Source organism: Peromyscus maniculatus, chromosome 4, assembly GCF_049852395.1.
Source record: "Peromyscus maniculatus bairdii isolate BWxNUB_F1_BW_parent chromosome 4, HU_Pman_BW_mat_3.1, whole genome shotgun sequence".
NCBI lineage: Eukaryota > Metazoa > Chordata > Mammalia > Rodentia > Cricetidae > Peromyscus > Peromyscus maniculatus.
Window position 1 is genome coordinate 150,356,755 of NC_134855.1, and position 21,820 is coordinate 150,378,574.

A 21,820-nucleotide genomic window follows, 5' to 3' on the forward strand; every position below is an offset into this window, starting at 1 on the left:
ATTTCCATTCCACGTTAACACGGGGCGATAAGCACATGGCCACGTGTGCACACATTCACTCACAGTCACACCACCAAATTCTGGTATCTTACAGTGTTTGGAGTCAGGAACCAGAGGAGAGAGCTTGTGTGCCTCAGTGACCTCTTAGTAACACAGAAGACAGAGAAGTGACGTAAGATGAGGCCAGTGGCGGAACCAGGGAGGCTTCATCAGGAAGTCCGCAGTCAGTGCATTAGCTAAGTTGGCTGGCCCTCCTTTGATGCTCTCCTGTGCCCGGAACTCATACTGGGGGCAGATAGACTGCAGGAGGGAGGGAAAGAGCGGCGGGAGGAGAGAGCAGCAAGCAGAGCAGGGACCACATGAGCGAGGGAGGCCTGTATCCTGTCATGGAGTGTGGGTCTGGTCCATGCCAGAGGGAGAGGAAACAAAAACAGAGAGACTGGGATTGAAAGCAAGATGGGGCTTTTGCAACCCCTGAGAGCATGGACTGATTTCCCTGCTTCTCGTTCTGCCTGGGAACCAAAGGAGCCCAAAGGTGTTATAGCCAGAGGGGGAAAAAAAACCACAAGACAACACTCTCCATGGGGGGAAATGTGCTAGTATTTTGCTCTGAAAAGTCTCAATACCAGATACCACGCAACCCATGTAAGAGCGAGCCGTCAGCAAGAAGAAACAAGATCAGGTTAAGCCACTCGGTGACTTGTCAGAACTCGGGGGGAGTTCTGAGTGGGTTCCCTTCATGACAGCCAAAGCCCTAGTGGGTGTAGATGGAGGCTTTTCTCTGTCCTGCCAGACCTGTGGCCCCACGGTCCCGCAGTCACTTATAAAATCATCATTCAGAGGCCTAATATAACAATAAACTGTTTGGCCTATTGCTCAGGCTTATTACTAACTAGCTCTTACAACTTAACCCAATCCTATTAATTTGTGTTTTACCACGTGTCTAGTGGCTTTATCTGTGTTCTAATGCATCTTGTTCCTCCGGTGGCTGGCTGGCATCTCTTCCTGATTCTGCCTTCTTTTTCTCTGTATTCAGTTTGGATTACCTGCCTCGCTCTATCCTGCCTTGTTATAGACCAAAGCAGCTTCTTTATTAATCAATGGTAATAAAACATATTCAGAGAGTACAGAAAGATATCCCTCATCAGCTGGGTAGTTCATACTGTTAGCAGAGTGTTAGGGCCAGAGCCTGGGTCTGGAAGCCCTGAGAAGCTGGGTTTGGCCACTCATCCTCAGTAGGTTGATTAGAAGACAACAAATATCAAGAGCAGAGAAAGGAGATATAGTCAACATAGTCACATTGGAAAGAACAAATAATGAGGTCCAGTGACCCCACCCCTCCCGAAGTCCATCTTCGGGGTCCAGTGACCCCCACACCTCCTCAAGTCCATCTTCAGGGTCCAGTGACCTCACTCCTTCCCAACTCCAGCTTAGGTGTCCAACCTCTTATGATCAGTAGTGTTTGTTTTATAAAATTGGTGCATGTATATTTATATCCTCTTGGTGAACTGATTTGTTTCTTTATTAATATGTAGTGGTCTTTTAAAACCTCTTCTATGTTTGGTTCAGAGTCAACTTTAACAGATACCAGATTATCTGGTTGTCTGGTTCCCATTTGCTGTGCAGATTTTCATCCTTTGCCTCTCAGTCTGTGGGAGTCTTCACTAGCATGTCTTTCTTTCTCTTCTCTTTTCTTTCTTGTTTGTTTTGGTTTGATTTTGAGACAGGGTTTCTCTTCATAGCCCTGTCCTGGAACTCTCTCTGTAGACCAGGCTGTCTTGGAACTCACAGAGATCCACCTGCCTCTGCCTCTGCCTCTGCCTCTGCCTGCTCAGTGCTGGGATTAAAGGCGTGTGCCACCACTGTCCGACTGTGGAATGTCTTACTTGGAGACAGCACACAGTTGGTTCTAGCTTTGGAAGCCAGCCCGTCTCTTTATGGACAAGGACCATTTACATGAAGGTGATCACTAACCTTATTGTCCCTCTCTGCATTTCTTTCTTCTGCTTGGTGGAATCCATTGAGGATTATTTCCACTTCGTGGAAAAAATTTCCACTGCGTCATTTTTTTTGAAATATTTTGAAATACTCTCAATATTTCCATTTGATTTTTTAAAATCTTAATTCCTTTGCTCATGTTTTCCTATGTGCTGACTTTTCCACTCATATTGCTGATTTTCTCATCCATTTTGCTAACCGTCCCTCTGTGTAGTTGACTTCCCTCTCTTGGTCCTGAATTGAATTTAGCAGCTTCTTTGCATGCTCTTTCAGGCCATCAATCATGTTAAAAGAAAACTTTTGAAATCTTCCTGGCATTTTACCCGAGTTGGTGTCTTGAACTTGGGCGTCAGGAGTTCTGGCTTTTGTAGAAGTCTCGTTGCTTTTCTTTTCTTTTTAAGTAGTGTTTTGCATTTCTGTGTGTCTATACACATGTTGGTTTGGATTTTTCTTCCGGTTTTGGGGGACACTTTTTATTGAGCCCTCTACTTATTTATTATGGATGCGCAGGTGGGGGGCAAGTGCCATGGTACATGTGCAGAGGTCAGAGGACAGCCCGAAGGACTCCTTCACTGTGTGGGTTCCAGGCATCGAACTCAGGTCTCCAGCTTGGTGGCAAGCGCTTTGCCCTGCTATGCCGTCTTGCTGGGCTCTAAACATCATCACAGGCATACACGGATGAAAAACCACGTAGTATGTCCCAAGCTCAGTACTATCAAGTGTTTTAGGGAACCCCTGAGGGGGGCTGGAGTATGTCCCCTATGAAAAGAGAGAACTACTGGAACTCCTTGCTTCCTCCCCACTATATCTCAGCCCCAAGTGGACGGAGTCTTCCGATGTCTAATTGCAGCTGTCTTTAGGAGCCTGGCAGTAGGGCTAAGTCACGTGACACAGGTAACTGACTGCAGAGCTCCTGGGTGAAGCCTTGCACACACTCAGGGGAAGACGTTGATGGTTACAGCAGAATAGCCACAAGCTGCTGGGGACAGGCTCCTCTTTTCCTGAGATTTCTTGTTCCAGTTCTCACAGAACTTTTCAAAGGGAAAGCTGGACTGCTCGTCTTTGCTCTCCCAATAAAGCATCCACTTCTGAATGCCTGTTCTATTGGTTCATGATGCTTGTTCTCCACACAAACCTCATTTTTGTGTATGGCGTGTGTGTGTGTGTGTGTGTGTGTGTGTGTGTGTGTGTGTGTGCAAGCGCACATGTATGTGGGGGTACATGCACATGTGTGTACACATGCATATGGAGGTCAGAGGTCAACTTCAGCTGACTTCCTCAATCATGTCCTCATTTCCTTACTTTTTGAGAAGGGGTCTCTCACTGAACCTCGAACATACTGATTTGGCAGGACTGATTGCTCCCTAAGTTCCGGAGGTCCTCCTTTCTCAACACTGGAGTTATAGGTGTGCTGCTGCTAGGCTTTTCGTTGTTGTTGTTATTTGTTTTTTTATAATGTAAGTGCTGGGGATCCAAGCACAGGTCCTCGTATTCCCATGGCAAGTACTCTACCATCTCTCCAGCTCCTCCAACACGACTTTCTACACAACCCTGTCTGACACAAAGTGGATATGGGACGCTCAGTAGTCACAAAGGGTGCTGTTCCAAATCCTGCATCTCTATGGGAGTTTGCAGAATTATGGGAGTTAACATGGGTAAAATACATGGGTCAGACACACAGCTATTGTGTCAGAATCCAGATTCAGACATGGGGCAAAGCAGTTCATTGCAGAGGGAGGGAAGGAGATGTTGAGCTCTTCAAAAGAGAACTCTATTTAAATATCAAAGGGCGATGGGAAGCCCTTGGGGAAAGAAACCGATGAAGACCTCAGAGAGTATGCCAAAATGACCCTCTGCGGGTCGGGTCTTGTTGCAAGAGTCAAATGACACTTCACACAGCTGTGGCCGCAGTCCTGGGCAGATGCATTTGTGGTTCTGAAGTGTGGAGTCAGGCTTCGTGGGGCAGATGCTTATGGCTTGGAGGAAGACGGTAGATTTGGAAATTTCACCGAACGATCACATTTCAGGCTTTTCATCTCAGTTCTGAAGAGCCAGGATGTCTTGGCAGGAAATCCAAGCACAAATAACAGAGGGGGCTTTTGGACTTGGGAATGGAGTCTTGATTATCAGCTTGATTTGCCTGGACATTGAGTGATGTCATGGATCCGAATGCACTATTAACCCTGTGCTGCCCACAGCACATTTTCAAGAGTGACTGACGATCAGTTCCCGAGGGCAAGACTGAGGCAGTGGTATGACCCTTTCCACTCTTGTCTTTTCTCACCATCTTCCTACTGTTCATATGCTTTGCAAAAATGTAGAATATGCAGGGCTACTTCAAATGAAAAGCCAGCTGTTCCAACAGGAGCAAACAGAGCAGATGTTTGAGCTGGTCTTGTGGGGTTTTGTTTTTTCTTCTTAACTCGGGTGATAATATGCATCTGACATGTCCGTACTACCGAAATTGACGACTCTCTTAGTCTTTCTCCCTCCTCTCTGCCTCCCACCCTTTTGCAGCCAACATCTGTACCTGATGTGGCTCCTCAGGAATTCTGCGTGTTTGTATCTGGTGGTTGCGTTTGTCATTGTGAGTGCGTAGGGAGGTCAGAAGAAGACAGTGTCAGGTATCGCTACCCAGGTGACATCCAGCTGCTGCTTCTTCTTCTTCTTCTTCTTCTTCTTCTTCTTCTTCTTCTTCTTCTTCTTCTTCTTCTTCTTCTTCTTCTTCTTCTTCTTCTTCTTCTTCTCCTTCTCCTTCTCCTTCTCCTTCTCCTTCTCCTTCTCCTTCTCCTTCTCCTTCTCCTTCTCCTTCTCCTTCTCCTTCTCCTTCTCCTTCTCCTTCTCCTTCTCCTTCTCCTTCTCCTTCTCCTTCTCCTTCTCCTTCTCCTCCTCCTTCTCCTCCTCCTCCTCCTCCTCCTCCTCCTCCTCCTCCTCCTCCTCCTCCTCCTCCTCCTCCTCCTCCTCCTTCTTCTTCTTCTTCGTTTTTTTTTTTGACAGAGTCTCTCACTGGCCTGGATTCTCTAGGTAGGGTTGGCTGGGCAGTGAGCCTCAGGGACCTGCTGTTTCTGTCTCCACCATGCTGGGATTACAAATTCACACTACCACTCCCTGTTTGGGTTTGTTCTTTAAGGCAGGGTCTCACTGTTTAGCCCTGGCTAGCCTAGAACTGGCTGTGTAGACCAGGCTGGCCTTGAACTCACAGAGATATATAAACCTGCCTCTGTCTCTTGCAGGCTGGTATTAAAGTGATACACTGCTATACCCAACTTTTTTTTTTTTTGAAAGACTTTTGTTCTCAAACCTGGGTCCTCTTGCAAGGCAAGCAGTTTACAACTGAGCTGTCCCTCCAGTTCTATAGTAGAAATAGTTTTGATTTTTATATAAAAAATATTGTCCCTCATAGCCAAAATATTCAAATCTGCCTTCTCTCTTTTTTAACATTATATAATATTTCTTAATATAGATACTGCAAACGATATGTAAACCACCATTCTAATCATGACCATTGCCTAATCCGTGAACATTCTGGAAGTTTCCAGATTGTTTCTTTCCTCTCCCCTGCAAACAATTCCAGGGTAAAGGTCTATGTTTGACAATCCTAAACCAGGGTTGTTCTTTCTTCTGTAGACTGGAGAGCAAATGTGGAGTTGCTGCCCCAATCCAATGAATATACAATTAAAAAAAAAAAGATGGCGCCAGATCACTTTCCAAAAACCGTCTGGAAATTCAGAGCAGCACGTAATGTCCCTCTCACCATTGAGAGAAGCTGATCAGGTACTATGGTAAGCAGGTTTTAAAAAGTTAAGTAGCTTGCCAAAGAAAGTGCCACCTTGCTTTCCTTGTGTGTACAGCTATTAGCGATAGGGGTGGGATAAGAAATCAAGCTCTCCACACACAGGAAACTGCCAAAGGCCAACTATTGTTAGTTTGGGATTCTGGGTAAATTACTGAGGAGATGGTAATAGGCAAAGGACCCGGGGGGGGGGGGGGGGCGGGGGTGGGGGCAGGAGGAAGAAAAGCCGTCAGGTTAGGATGGCATCACTGTTCCAAATATAGATATACAAGTGGTCATTGGGCACATGGGAAGATGCTTAGTTTTATTGTCACTGTGGGAATGCAGTCATAATCACAGCACAGCTCTATTCCATACCCTCTGGGGTGGCTGTAACAAAAAAGGTAGCCAGAAGCCAGTGTTGGTGACGTCACTGATGCCCTGGAATCTGTGTGCATCACTGGTGGGGATGTGAAATGGGCCGTTGCTTTGGAAAACAGTTAAGGAAGTTCTCAGAGAGGTGGACATTGAGCCAGCATATGACCCACAGTTCTGTTCCTACATAGACATGCCCAAGAGAACCAAAATATATATCTACTCAAAAATGAGCTCACAAATGCCCAGAGATGTGTTGTTTATAAGCATTGGAGTTTAAACAACCACAACCAAAATGCCCGTTCACTTAGGAGTGAATCAAGGAAATGTGGCAATGGAATGGTGTTTACCTTAAAGGAGAATGAGGCATACGGATGCATGCCACAACCCAGGTGAACTCTGAAAACAGTCTGTGATTTGAAATTATCCAGGCACTTTGAGGAAGGGTATTTGAGCTGGGGTCCAAGAATCCATGAAATTAGATTGGAGACATTATCTCCCCACATAGCCTTGACCTTGCTCTGCACATTGTTCAAAACCTTTACTGTGCCTGTGAACTAGATCCACTTGCCTTATGCCACTAAAATGTACCAGGAGGGCTCAGAATTCAAAGTGCTCCACTGCAAGCAAGGGGGCTTGATGTGGACCCCGAGAACCCACATAAACGCCATGTGAGCAGGGCGGCCTGCCTGTCATTCATCCCAGCCTTGGATGGTAGAGACTGGGGTTTCCAGAGCAAGCTGGCTAACAATGCCAGCCATACTGGTGAGGTTAGGGCTTGGCTGAGAGACCTGCTGTGAAGAATAATGTGGAAGGGAAATGGAGGATGATTACCGACATCAACCCTGAGCCTCCATGTGCATATGTACACGCGCACACATACACACGTGTGCCAACATACATGCAATCATGTATGCTGCGTATACATGAAAAGAAGAAAAAAGCAAAAAGAAAACAAATGTTCAAGTAGTGAAAAGAAAGAGACAATGAAAGGAAAAGAGGGAAACAGAAGAGATACAGGATTCAAAGCAGATGAAAGAAATTTTTGATAATGGTGATGACTATTGTGATGACGGTGATAATGGTGGTGATGTTGTCTGGTAAAGATGGTGATGATTATGGTGATGATGGTTGATGGTGATGATGGCAGCTGCTAGTAATGGTGATGATGGTTGATGGTTATAGTGATGATAATGGTTATGATTAGGATGATGAAGTAGTGAGGCAGACCTAACGACAGAGGTAGCCATCTCCGGGTCTGCCGTGCAGTGTGTTTGGTTAGAACACTGTTGCAGGTGTCTTGAGTTGGGGCATTCTAATTGAAAACTCTAACTTCAGGCTGTCACTGGAGTACCTCAAATCTCTCACTGGCTTCCTACCAGGAGCCACACATAGAGCTGTGGAGACAGTCATTTCTAGCTCTTTGCAGCTTCCATGCCTCACACAGCCTCAGACTGACCCTTAGCCATCCTCACATTCCCATGGCATCAGAATCTCCCAGAAGGCTGGAGAAAACTGTGCTGATCTAGACCTTGAGTACACTGCATGTTATAACAGATGGCAAAGAGCCCTTTGCTCTCAGGGGCTTCTAAAGTTTAAATTAATTGATTAATCTCATGTGTACGTGTATGCTCATGTGTATCCAGGTGTATGTGAGGTAGTGCATGTCTACGGGTGTGCGCATGCGTTCAAACTACAGGACAGCCTTGGGTATCATTTCTCTGGCATTACCTATCTTGTCATTTTGAGACAGGCTCTCCCTTGTCAAGCAGGCCAGACTGGCTGGCCAGTGAGTCCCTGAGATCTATGTCTCTCCACCTCTCCAGTACTGGGATTATATGCATATGACACCAGGCTAGCCTTAAAAAATAAACAAATAAACAAAAGATAAAAATAAGCTTGGATTCTGGGGATCAAAACTCAGGACCCAGTACTTTACTGACTGAGCCCCAATCCCCTACCAGACTTTTATTCAACTCATGCAAGCGTTATTTAAAATAGTACAGTAGCAGCCTGGCCCTGTGTTGAGTCCTATCACCCCCGCTACTGTAGGACAACATAGGGAGATTGTGACTTTGAGGTCAGAATGAGCAACGAGAATAAAACCACCACAAGCAACAACACCAAAAACCAATGCAAACACCGACAGAGCAGTTGGAAACAGCAGCTGCTAAGAGAATACACCACATATTAGCTGCTGCCCAGGCCCCATAATTTCTTCCGCTGTCAGGCAGCTATGATGTGGGGCATTGTCCGGGAGAATTCCTCAAGGATCCAAACTGGCAAATTCTCACTCATTGTCTTTTCAGTTGGAACCTTTTTCACTTGAGTAGGGAATTTTCCCTTCACTAAACTGATTCCATATATGTACATGCACATAGATACACACATGTATTTTAAAGATGCAAAATTAGGCAGTTCCTTCTTTAAGGACAATTGACAAGGGATGAAAAGGAAGATATTAATTCTAAGAAACATCTTATCCGTGTGTGACAGAGACAGGTATCAGCTCCTGAGAAATGATGTGCTCTGGCAGATCAGTCACGTGCCAGGCTCTGCCATCCATCAGTTGTGAAGATAGACACTTTTTTCTTTTAAAGAGAATAAATTCACTAGAGCAGAATCAAGGAAAGAGAGAACTGGGGCATTTTTATTTCCCCCAAAGAGCTGTGAAGTTTTGGTAATAAATGCCCAAGAGGGAGAATCTGGTCAGGTAAGATTGATTCATCTGGGCTGGAGAGATGGCTCAGTGGCTAAGAGCACTGGCCACCCTTCCAGGGGACCTGGGTTCAATTCCCAGCACCCATATGGCAGCTCACAATGGTCTCTAACTCCATTTCTAGGAGATCTAACACCCTCACACCAATGCACATAAAATAAAATTTTAAAAAGATTGACTCATCGGGGGTAGCCAGTGACACAGGTGGGCACTGCAGTCTACTTCACCTGTAGTTGGCCCCGCCTCCTTCACTTCCTCCAGGTCATCCTTCACCGCTGCCATCCTTACACTCCTGTCATGGGCGGAGAGAATGGCATAGTCCCATCTCACAGGTGAATCTTGGACAGTTCCAATTCCATGCTACCCCCCCCAAGTCAAGTTAGTTAGACTGCCACGCTTGCATGCATTGTGGCACCAAATGACTACAAAGTTTGGGCCTTAATACAACACAGGCATCTTACAGTTCAGAAAGTCACATGTTAAAAGTGGGTCAGCTTCTAGAAACGTCCACACCTGTTCTGAGGCTGTATGCTACTTAGTCAAGTCTGTCAGCACCCGTCTTTCAGCCTCTCTCTCTCCATCTCTCTCCTTCCTTCCCTCTCCCCTCCCTCCCTTTAACATTTGCTCCCAATGTCACAGCTTCTTTTCCAGCTCTGTCCCCCTCGCTTCTTTCTTTATGACCCTTTGGATGACATTAGACCCCCTAAAGAGCTCAGGACCACCTCTCCATCTCACCCACTCACAAAGCCTGCTCTTGGTCACCTGCAGGTTCCAGGGTGACACCATCTGGGAGAGGATGAATACTGATGTGCATGTCACTGGCCCTCACCTGCAATGCTCTGTGGCTCCATAAGTATACACCTTGCATATATACACTGCATCCCAATGCATACACTCTCAATGAGGATGCTATGGACCTCAAAGTTCCCCAAACTGGTCCCAGGTGCGGGGATAAAAGCCCTTACTCTTCTCCCATGAACCCAGGCACAAGCCACACACGCGTATGAGTCAATGTCTCTACAATATGACAACATGGATGGCGGGTCCTGTGAGTCCAGAGCATCCTCCCCACCTACCCGACTCCTCCACTGTCCTCAGTGCCCACTCCCTGCCTCCTGTGGCTTCTGCCCCAAACTTCAAGTCTGTTTCAGTGGGAAGGTGACTCGGGCGCCTCTTTGGAGAACAGATGTGTGTCTTTTTAAAGCACATTTTTGTGATTAAGGAACAAAATGTTAATTAAGCAGCAGCAGCATTATCTCTGCTCATACAGTGTGGCTTTATGGGAATCCTTGCCTTACCGTCCCCGAGGGGAGGTGTGCAGTGGCTTTTGCAAAAACAAAACAAAACAAAACAAAAGCAAACCCAGAGAACAATTATCTTCCATGATGGTTAAAAGCCCCTTTGACATTTCTTCCCAGGATCTCTGGGCTTAGTGCCATTTCTTCCTTCCTGCTTTTTGTGACAAAGGTAAATTGGGGAGCCAACTTCCTCCTGCCTTACCAGATGAGAAGGGCTGTCAAAAATCCGTGGGGCTGTGGCATTTCTGTAGCCAACAACTTAGGAAGTGTAAAGTACAATACCTTTTTGTTTTCAAATGTGTGTGTGCTGGCCGGGCAGGGGTGGTGCACACCTTTAATCCCAGCACTTGGGAGGCAGAGCCAGGTGGATCTCTGTGAGTTTGAGGCCCGCCTGGTCTACAGAGTGAGATCCAGGACAGGCACCAAAATTACACAGACAAACCCCATCTTGAAAAAAACCAAAAACAAGCAAACAAACAAACAACCCCCCCCCTCAAAAATATGTGTGGGCCTGTGTGAGTATGTATACTACAGGCATACAGGAGCCCACAGAGGCCAGAAGAAGGCATCAGATTCTTAGAACTGGCATTATAGATGGTTATGAACCACCATGTGAGTGCTGGACACCGAACCCATATCCTATGGAAGAACAGCAGGTGTCCTAACCACTGAGCCATCTCTCCAGCCCCAGAACAGCTCATCTTCCTGTAAGGATTATTGATTAGGTCAGCCTGGAAGCATGTGGAAGGGCTGTAGGTTCATCTCCCATAACTCAATGATCTCAGTTCTCCAAAAATCACACAGGGAATTTGCAGGGAGATGAGGCATGCCGCAGGGAGGTGAGGCCTGGTCAGCCATGAAATGGTCACCAACTGCAGTCGAGTCACACCTTGCTGTGCCATGTGCCATGGCCAATGAGCTGCCAAGTAGGGGTTCTAAGTCAGGTGTGTGGACCTCCAAAGCCAGACCCTTGGGATGCCCACCCTATTGCTTGTTCTTATCTGCTGTAAAGCCATGCCCAGCCTGCCATGTGTATTTAGAGATGCTGTGAAGCCAGGGAGAAGCCAGCCATCCTTGAGTCAGAACGGCCTGAATTAGGTCCTCTCCAGAACTCAGAGGAGAACAAACTGATGACCACTAGATTCTGGCTCTAACACCATAGGGCAAGCAGCGTCCCTTGTGTAAGCACCAGCATGGGCCCAGGGTTTCTGCCACCCTGGGGAATAAATATGTGAGCTTTCAAGGAAAACGTGTGGTCCACCCCTGTTCTGTTCACTGTAAATAGGCTCAGAGATGACGTCACACTCCAGCAGAGCAGTCTTCCCCCACAGCACTGACCTTCATCATAGTGTTGAACCACGTGAGTGGACACCATCACTGGGCTCCCATTCTGAACACACCCATTGTCTGATATCACCTGCAACAGAACAGATGGTTTCGGGGGTCAGGTCTTGGGGGAACACTCACAGGAGAGCCTCAAGGCTGCAGGAGCATCTTCCAAATCAAACTTAAAAGCTGTGTTTGTAGAAACTACCAGTTCTCCATCCAGCCTTGGAGTAGCAACATGACTCACTCTGGCCGGATTCCCATCATCATAAGAGCACTCCTGGGTTCACACAGGCAGGCAAGTCCCACAACACACATGGGATGTCGAGGCCCCAAAGGTCCACTGTCTAATAAGGAACCAAGCAAGAGTCTAGCATGTCAGTTCAGTGGCCTGCCAGGCTAAATTCACCTGTGTGGCCACATAGATGTAACCACTAGCCACGCCTTTAGTGAACACACCTGTCAAATATAGGAAGTTTGCTTTGTGTGTGTACGTATGTGTTTATGTGTGTATGTGGATGCACGTGTATGTGTGTGCATGCTTGTGGATAGGACAACTTCAGAAGGCGTTCCTCTAATCATATCCACTTGTTTTGAGACAGTGGCTTGGAGCTCACCAAGTAATCTACAAGTCCCATGGATCTGCCTGTTTCCACCTCCTCAGAATTGCTATATACAAGTCTGGCTTGCTCTTTCTTTCTTCTCTCTCTCTCTCTCTCTCTCTCTCTCTCTCTCTCTCTCTCTCTCTCTCTCTTTCTTTCTTTCTTTCTTTCTTTCTCTCTTTTCTTTCTGTCTCTCTCTCTCTTTCTTTCTCCCCCCCCCCCTTTTTTAATGTGGGCTTCAGCAATCGAACTCAAGTCCTTGTGTTTGTAAGGCAAACACGTTATTCACTGATCTAACTTCCTAGCCCCTTGGCCTCAGCTCTTGCCAGGCACTTTGAGGGGAGAGCCCTAACTGTGAACTCTCCACCAGTGCTGTATGTGCCATTATCAAGGAGCTTTGAAAGCACCCCCGTCCACTCTGATTTCCATGTAATTTCGGGTTAAACTGTTCTATGGAGAAAGTCAGACACTGTAATTTCAGACGTTTCCCAGAGGTCAGTCTTGAATCACTGAAATACCCCCAGGGTTGCCAACCCCAGCACTATGGGTATTTGGGCTAGGGAATTCTTGGCTGTGTGTGTGTGTGTGTGTGTGTGTGTGTGTCCTGTGCACTGTAGGACAGTGGGTGCAATTGTGGCCTCTATGCACTAGATGTCAGAAATGTCCCCTTCCTTAGTTGACTATCTAAAACCTCTCCAGATACTGTCCGGTATCCCCAGGGGGAGCACTGAGAAACAAGTCTGCATTTGGAAACTGACCTTGGAGTAGCTACTAAATCGGCTCCCTGGCTATCACCTGTGGAAGTCGTTGAAGACACAGGCTTCATAGATCACCATTTCTTCCAATTGCTCGTCTTACATGGAGTCTCAGACTCTGCATTTTGTGGTGGAAGTGTACTCATAACATGCCCATATGTAGTGGGTAGCTGTTCCAGCTTTGACCTGGAAGTACTACCCCTATTGAGGCTTCAGTAACTGTCATGCCTACAAGGCGGGGTATAGTGATATTTTATTTGTACTAAAATGTGATTTGTAAGTTAATAAATAAAGTTGCCTGGGGGTCAGAGTTATTAGAGCCATAGCAAAAGCTGGGCGGTGGTGGTGCACGCCTTTAATTCCAGCACTTGGTAGGCAGAGCTAGGTAGATCTCTGTGTGTTCAAGGATTCAGCCAGCATTGGAGACACATGCCTTTAATATCAATATCAACCATAGAAGACCTGGAGGTCTGTACAGACAGGCAGTGATGAGGCAGTCATGTGGTTGGGTTTACAACCAATGAGAAGGCAGAACAGAAAGTCTATATAAAGACAGACACACAGGAAGTAGGTCTCTTGGCTGAAGAGGCTAGCTGCAGCAGTGATGGGTAAGGCTCTTAGCTCTGACCTCTTGGGCTTTCATCTCTGCATTGGCTCTGTGTTTCTTATTTAGTAAGATGGTTACATCAACAGCGGGGCCAAGACAGGAGCCCTTAAGATTCGAGATCTGGATGTGCCGGCTCTCTTGGTTCCTGGATCCTGGACACTGGAGGTAGATTGAGCAGAGTTCTCCAGAGAACACTGCAGGACTGCGCTACACTTTTCCCGAACCCTGTAACCTATCCCTTTACTTGTAAGTTACCCCACAAAATAAACCTCCCTTTTAACTACGTGGAGTTACCTCAGTACTACAACCAATACCCATATGTGTGCATGCGGAGGTCAGAGGTCACATTGGGATCCTCATGTCTGTGTGCTGCCGTGCCCAACCTTTTCCATGGGTGCTGGATCAGAACTCTGGTGCACTGAGCACCGCCCCACCCCCACATACAAATAGACCCTGCATTTTTCACCAGCTCCTTGGTAGGTTCTAGGACTTCAACTACCACTGACCAATGGTGAGAGCAGTGGCCCTCACACCCCATCTCGTCAGTGAGCCCTTGCAGACAGAATAGCGCCCTCTAGACTCTACTTTCTGGTGTCAGGGTGCCAGCGATTAAGCACGTGTTACCTTGTAAGCGTTTGCTTCCGGTTCCTTCTCCTGGACTTCGGTTCTTAGTGGGACGCTCATTTGGTTGCCCATTGTTCCTCCAATAGAGAAAAAGGAGAAAGAAATCAAAACACAAACCTAAGTTTTAGCACCTATGTGTGAAGCCAAGCCTTAGAGACAGGTTCTTTGAGCTGGCTGTTATCTGAAACCAGGCTGCAGTTTTTTTCTCCACAGTGGAATTCTTGGAGAAAAAAAATCCTAATTTCTTGGGTATCATTTTAAAAAATATATATGAAAAAGATTTACTAATTTTTATTTTACATGTATGGGTGTTTTGCCAGCACACACAATGTCTGTGTGCCATGTGCATGCAGTGTCCTCTGGGGACAGAAAAGGGCTCAGGACCCTCTGAAACGGGAGTTACAGAGTTGTCAGCCACCATGCGGGTGCTGAGAATCGAACCCAGGTCCCTGGGAAGAGCCAAGAGAGGAACCTAGAGTCTCCAGAGCATCGTCATTGCTGACAGGGCAGGTTACAGCTCGGACAAGCAGCCATGAGAAAAGGATAGCAGGAGCAGCGTTGGCTGAGGGCTTTCGCCGTGGAGACACTGTCTAGGAGCTTTGCTCTGAGGAAAACTCATTGACTCCTTGTAACATATCAGCAGGACCTGGAGAATATTGTCCTGAGTGTGCAGATGGGGAAACTGAGGCATGTAGGTTGAATATCTTGGAAAAGGTCATATATAAATAAACACACACACACACACAAGACTACATTTATGCACAGGACACATAAATGGCTCTCCCCAAACTCCAAATTTAGCTTGTTACAACTTTCAACACTGTTATTTGACACCTCAACAATGGGGTCTGCAAACTTCCACCTCCGATTGTTCAATCCAAGTTAGATCTTATTTAGTGGCTACTTTGGGGGGCTTGTGAATGCATACCTGTTTGTGTGTGTGCAGGTGTGTAGATCAGAGGCCCACATCTGGGTGAGTTTCTCAATTGTCTTCACTTTATTTTTGAGACAGAGTCTTTCACTGAACTTGGAACTTCCCAGACCAGCTGGAACGGCCAACAGCCTTCCTGTGGCTGCTGCCCAGTGCCGGGATGGTGGGCATGTGCTCTCCAACAGGGCTTTTGGCTTGGGTGCGGGAATCTGAACTCAAATCCTCACGCTGTGTGCAAACCCTTGACCTACTGAGCCATCTCCCCAGCCCCTTGGCGACTACTTTCAATACGCATTTAAGGTCATGAAATACCTTGGTCTGGGAGATGTGTGATACCCACAGTCACGTGACATGCCTTTTCATCTTATAGAGCTGAGGTTCCCTGACCCTTTCACTGCATCCTCTAAACAGTCTTTCTGCAACTTCAGGACCAAGGGGAGTCAAGAGTAGGAAATGCAGGACCTGTGTTTTGCTGAGATCACCTGGAATCAGACAACACTGCTTTCTCCAGCAATCAATGTCCCCATCTAAAGCTGTTCTAACCTGTCCATCAACTGTTTTAAATGGCAGCATTGAAATGAAACCAAAGCAAAAGGTTTACTGCCACCTACTGGCAGATATAAGCATATCAGAAACAAATTCCTTGAGCCTTTGGGGCTAGGTTCAAAGGACCCAAGGTTGAAGGGAGCAAGCATGGTTGGAAACGAACATGTACTAACGGTTGGCAGGAGGGTGGCAAGGCTTCCAGGGCCCAGCAGTGCTGTGACTAACAAAGCAAGAATGACAGGCGTGCCTCCCGGGTCCGGAGAGCTCACTCCGAGGCTGCAGATAGCTCTAGGTGAATGCAGCGGAACACGGGATTGCGAAGTGGGCTCTAGAGTTTACACGCTGCTCCTGCTCCCCACACACTGAGAAACTTGACTCTGGACCAATTCCTAAGGCTGCAGGAGCCCCAGTATCCACATCTACCTGAGGAGGATAATGAAGTCTTTTACTGGGATGTGCCTGATGGCTATGGAATGCTTTCTTTTCTTCCGCTATTTTTTATGTGTGTGAGTGTTTTGTTCACATGTATGTATGTGCACCCTGTGTATGCCTGGTGCACAAGGAGAGCAGCAGAGAGTATTGAACCCCTTGGAACTGAGGTTATGGACAGTTGTGAGCTGCCATGTGGGAACTGGGAACCAAACCTGGGTCTTCTACAAGAAGCAGCAAGTGCTCTTAACTGCTGAGTAACCGCTCCATCTCTAAACACTTTTAAATGCGTATTCAGGTTTCTTCTTTGGAAAACATTCTATTTGTCTCACTAGCTCATTTATAGATTGTCAGTATTTTTATGTGTGAGTCTTTTTCTTGATGTTTAATTTGTGCAAAAAAAATTTTTTTTTTAGAGACAGGGTCCCTCTGTGTAGCCTTAGAGTCTGTCCTGGAACTCAGGCTGTCTCTGTAGCCCAAGCTGGCCTCGAACTCACAGAGATCCTCCTGTGTCTGCCTCCTGAGTGCTGGGATTAAAGGTGTGCGCCACCACCGCCTGGTGCAAATTTTTATATATTCTGGATATTAACCATCTGTCTGGGTATAGCTGGTAAAGGTTTTTGTTCCATTCCGTAGAGGCTGTCTGTGTGCTCTGATGATGGTTCCCTTGGGTAAGCAGTGACTTTTAAACTTCATGTAGTCTTATTTGGTAATTCCTGGGGCTGTTCCCTGGGCTACTGGAGCCTAGTTCAGGAAGTTCTTGCCTATAGCATAGAAGTAGACAGGGAGCTACTGGGAGCAGAAGCATTTGAGGGGTAACAGGACTGGGGGGGGGAGAAGGCAGGGGAATTAACAACAAAAAACCCAGTTGTTTGATGATGTCATACGGAAATTTAAAGTGGAATTAATTAATTAAGGACATTAGGCCCCATCTCAAGTGATTACTGTGAGAATTAAGTGAGTTAATATATTCCAGGTGCTCCACACAGGGCCTGGCACATGATGGTGCCACTCAAATGCTAGCTACAAACTGGATCATCTTTGTTATTGTCCTTGCCAGTTCCGGTCAGTGTCCCTCAGAGTTCCCTAGTGATGAGACTCCACTGAGGAATCTGTTTGGCTCCCAATCATGTGACCCGTGAAAAGATAAGTATCTGTCATCAAGGCTCCTCACTCCTATCTGGGGTATTTTTGTTTTTGCAGCCTGAGCAGACTAAAGGGCTTGGGGGATGGCTCTGGAGGTAAAATGCTTGCCACACAGGCCTGAGGTTAACCTCCAGTGCTTCCAAATGTAGCCAGCTGCAGTGGTGTGCACCCCTAATTCCAGCACCGAGGACAAAGAGAAGGACATATACCTGGGCACATATCCCAGCACTGAGGACGGAGAGAAAGGCATATACCTGTGCTCACCGATCAGCCAGTCTAGCCAGCTTTGTGAGCTCCAGACCAGTGAGAGACCCTGTCTCAAAAAACTCTCTCTCAGAGGACCTTGGTTCAATTCCTAGCACCCACATGGTGGCTCACAGCTGTCTATAACTCTAGTTCTAAGGGATCAAACACCCTTTTCTAGCCTCTGTGGGCACCAGACACACATGGTATACAGGAAAACAAAGCAAAGCAAAACAAAACAAAACAAAAACAAAACAAGATGCAGAGGATCTAAAAAATGACACTTAAGATTGGCCTCTGGTACACACACACACACACACACACACACACACACACACACACACACACACACACACACATACACACACACACTCATAAAGGCTCCATGCAGGACTTGACCTCCACAGGACTCAGGTGCATAAATAAAAAATGTCAGTTATTCCCAATGTCACAAATATTGCTGGTGCATGCTAGTTGTCATGAATATCTGTTTCTCATCATGATGCCTTGAGCTCAGTCGCTCTGGGTTTGATTCATGCCAATGTGCCACTCTGAGTGCTGCTAAGGAGCACCTCTTATTGGACAGAGGGCTGTACCTTTGCCCCTCATTTCAGCTGTAGATTAGCAGTGACCCCTGCTCCTGGGATGGGGATAAATGTACACACCATTCAAGTCTGCCATAGCAAAAGAATATTTCTGAGAACTTCCTCCCAGCAGGCAGCTAAATGACTGCTGGGAGGGCCTGGAAGGGTGGAATGGTGACAGAATTAGTCACCCAGCAAACAAGAAATCACCTTTGATCAATGCAGTGGAATGCAGACAAACCACAAGCCACCCACCACTCCACGGAGAGTGCTGCCAACACGGCCAGGCTGGCATATTAGGCAGCACCAGGCTCTCCCCCATCCCCCAAAGCAAGGTCAGTATTGCTGGCGAATCATGAGAGTAGACCCACTGTGTCCAGCCCCCCCATCCAGATCTACCTTCCCGGGTGCCTGGCACAGTGCTGGGGTTCGGTGGCCACCCTCAGGGGACCATGCACAGTAGTGCAGGTTGCTTCCTGTACTCTTCCCCGCAGCCCTGCATGGGATGCCTGGAGTCCAGGGGAAGAGCTTCTTGCTGGGTGTCTAGGAATGTTTGGTGACACACTGTTGCTTTGCATATAGAGTGGCTCTAGAAGGTCGGTAGCTTACTGGCTCACTCTCTCCCCCTGTCTCTCTCTCTCCCCTCAGCATTGGGAATTTGAACCCAGGGCCTCAAGCATGTTAGGCAAGCTCTCTACCACTGAGCCACATCCTAGCCCCCAGTTTATTTTTAAGAGAGAGAATCTCACTAGGTTGCCCAGGCTACCCTTGGGATTATTCTGTAACCCAGACAGGCCTTGAACTTGCAACCCCACTGCACAGGGTTGGGTTGAAGTATGGAAGCCACTGTCCCTGGCAGGCATTGTGCAGGACACCAGCAGGAGCAGAGGGAGCGGGAGGGAGGTGGCCTCCTGAGAGCTGTCTGTCCCTCTCCCGTACCTCCAGAAGCAATCCAGCCAGGGTCAGCCTGGGCACACCCACTGCTTCCTAGAGTACATACCCTCCTCCTTAAAGAGAACACACCACCAGAAGCCTGGCTCCGAGGTGGTGCATGCCTGTAAACGCAGCACTCAGGGAGCTACAGCAGGAGGATTCCGAGTTTGGAACCAGCCTGGGCTTCATAGTGAGACTCTGCCAAAACACTCAAACCAGACCAGCTATGCTTCTGGAGGTTTCAGATTCTTTCATACAAATAAAGTAAAAAAGAATTTTCTGTGGCTCAGAGCGTGGTTCTCCCTTCCACTCCACCTCCGCTGAAGCCACAGCAGTACACACACCTCTCTTGTTAGGGAAACAAAATACACGCCCCAGGGCTGAGGACGGCCAGCTCAGACCTCAGCGGGCTTGGAACCAGGGTGAGCCAGTGAGGTGGCTTCAGGAAAGGCAAGAATCCCAGGCATCAGGAAGAACCAGGGTTAACAATTTTCTTTTCTTTTCTTTTCTGAGAAAGAGTCTCAGGCTACAGTGCGGGCTGGAATACACTGTGTGACTCAGCCTGGCTTCCAGCTCACCACAGTCTGCCCGCCTCAGCCTCCCAAGTGGATACCCCAGTAAAGCTTCAAGGTGCTGGAGGTAGTTACCTGATGAGCTGCTGCTGGTGGGAGTATCTTGGGTGAGCCTTCTTCCTGTTCGTTTTTTCTGTAGTGCTGGGGATGGAACCCAGGGTCTCGGGTTTGCTCGGCCAGTTTCCTACCTCTAAGCTACATCCCTAACACCTTTAGCACAGTTTTTAAAAAATCAGCATTAATGCTGTCACAGATCTTATTTTTACTGGGTTGAGATTTTCCTGAGTCAAGGATGCTTTCTCGTTAATTTTCACTTTGTGAATTTTGTCTTCAAGTGTAATTAATCTTTTTGTACTTTTTTTTATTGGTTTCCATTTTTAAAAGTATGTATTTATTTTAATTTTATGTGCATGAGTGTTGGCCTGTATGCATGTGCGTGCGTGTGCGTGCGTGCGTGCGTGCGTATATGTGTGTGTGTGTGTGTGTGTGTGTGTGTGTACATGCAGTGCTCACAGAGGCCAGGAGAAGGCGTCATATCATAGAGATGATTGTTGATTGTGAGGGGTCAGATGGGTGCTACCAACAGAACCCAGGTCCTCTGCAAGAGCAACAAGTACTCTGAACTGCTGAGCCACCTCTTCAGCCCTTATTTATTTATTTATTTATTTATTTATTTATTTATTTATTTACTTACTTACTTACTTACTTACTTATAAGGCACTCTTACTATATCCTACTGGTTGGCCTAGAACTAGCCATGTAGATCAGGCTGGCCCAAAACTTGTGGTGATCCTCCTGCCCCTGCCTCCTTCCTAATCACCACTGCTCCTGGCTTTAGCTGATCTTGATGGCTGAGGGACATCTCCTGATGTCCCCTGTGAATGCAGTTTCCCTCCTTCTGGCTGTCACTTGGATCCACCTCTGTGGCTTCAGACCAGTTCCCACCTCTCTCCACAGTTTCATTCTCTCCACTGGGAATTGGACCAAGAGCAGACCCACGGCTGATGTTAGTTCAGTGTATGGGCATTCATGTGTATTTATCCTGAGTTCAGAGGTATGGTGATACCCACTTTATAGATGAGGAAACTGAGTCCCACAAGACTGAAGGAATTTGCTCCCCGGGTACCTGGTTAGCTTATGGCCGGGTTGAGACCACCCTCTGAACATCATGGCTTGTCCAGGCAGGCAGGAGAGTGGTTCAGAGGGTGATGCAAATTCCCAGGGATTCAAATTCATCATCTGCCTCACTGGATGTCACCACGAATGTCACCATGATCATAGACAGAGCCAGATTCACAGACAACACTTAACAAGTCCCTTTCACCTGTCTTTGCAGGTCCTTAGAGAATGTCCCTAGCCTCGGATTTGAAGTCTGCTTGGCTGTGAGATTCTTGCCTAGACACTGGTCCCCAATCTTTGATGACCCTCCAGGGTCCACACAGACCTGAGTTATCTCTGTACCCAACACAGCCCACATGGCCACTGAAGCTTTTAGGAAGCACAATCTCTTAAGTCCATTTCACAGATCGTAAAACCAAGGCTCTCACAAACCAAGACCACAGAGCACATGAGTGAGAGATAGGAGCGGGGAGTCAGATTCAACCCTCAGGTCCCCAGCCTCTATCTCATTTCACCCCCACCACAAGCAGTGGACACCCCAGTAAAGCTTCAAGGTGCTGGAGGTAGTTACCTGATGAGCTGCTGCTGGTGGGAGTATCTTGGGTCCCCTGCTCTTTGCAGCAGTTGTTTCTGCTCGGGGTCCTGTGTCTCCAGCTGTTGCTGCCCAGTACCAGACAAGTGCAGAGCCTGACCCCGGGCTCTTTGCTTCCTTGTCCGGCCTACTGGCTGAATACACAGAGCAGGGCAAACACACGCTGGGAGGAGCCCTCCCCTCCCCTGCCTGCCTGCCCCGTGGAAACGCGTCTCTTCCTGGATTTCCGAGCCTCTCCTCCCAGTAAAAAACAGAGAGTCTGAATTCTCTTACATTCGTGCCTCCTGGGCACTTTGAGCATCTCATGCAGTGTCCTTTACCCTGTGGGGCTGTGCAGGTGGACCTGGGATGCACAACTCTCTGTGACAATTGTGCATCACAGTCAAAGCCGGGAGAAGAGGTTCTGGGAGGGTCTGCAGCTCTATGTTGTCTTTTACCTGCGTTGATTCCAGGATGCCATCTCCACCATAACCTGACCACCTAGCTAGAAGATGATGCACCTCCCCCTCACCCCGCCACCAATGCCTAGTCCTGTAAAAGTTCTGAGCACCAAAAAACACTTAGACAGAGTGGTTTATTGCTATGGCAAAAGCATGTGACATTGCTGGTTGGAAGTTTAGGACAGGAATTTGTTTGCTTGTTTGAGACA

At 47.4% G+C, this 21,820-nt stretch overlaps 1 protein-coding gene across 20 annotated transcripts in view; it reads right to left on the minus strand.

Annotated features, from left to right (window-relative positions):
- The window catches only part of Bcas1 (brain enriched myelin associated protein 1), an 84,706-nt gene extending 63,441 nt beyond the window's left edge, over window positions 1-21,265 (minus strand). For all 20 annotated transcript variants that reach the window (XM_076571257.1, XM_076571254.1, XM_076571263.1 and 17 more), the window contains exons 1-3: window positions 21,151-21,265; window positions 14,077-14,153; window positions 11,501-11,579 (exon numbers count right to left, since the gene is read on the minus strand). In XM_076571257.1, coding sequence (XP_076427372.1) covers window positions 11,501-11,579; window positions 14,077-14,148 — 151 coding nt within the window. In that variant the 5' untranslated portion in view covers window positions 14,149-14,153; window positions 21,151-21,265. The remainder of the gene's footprint in view (window positions 1-11,500; window positions 11,580-14,076; window positions 14,154-21,150) is intronic.
- Between the last annotated feature and the right edge of the window lie 555 nt (window positions 21,266-21,820).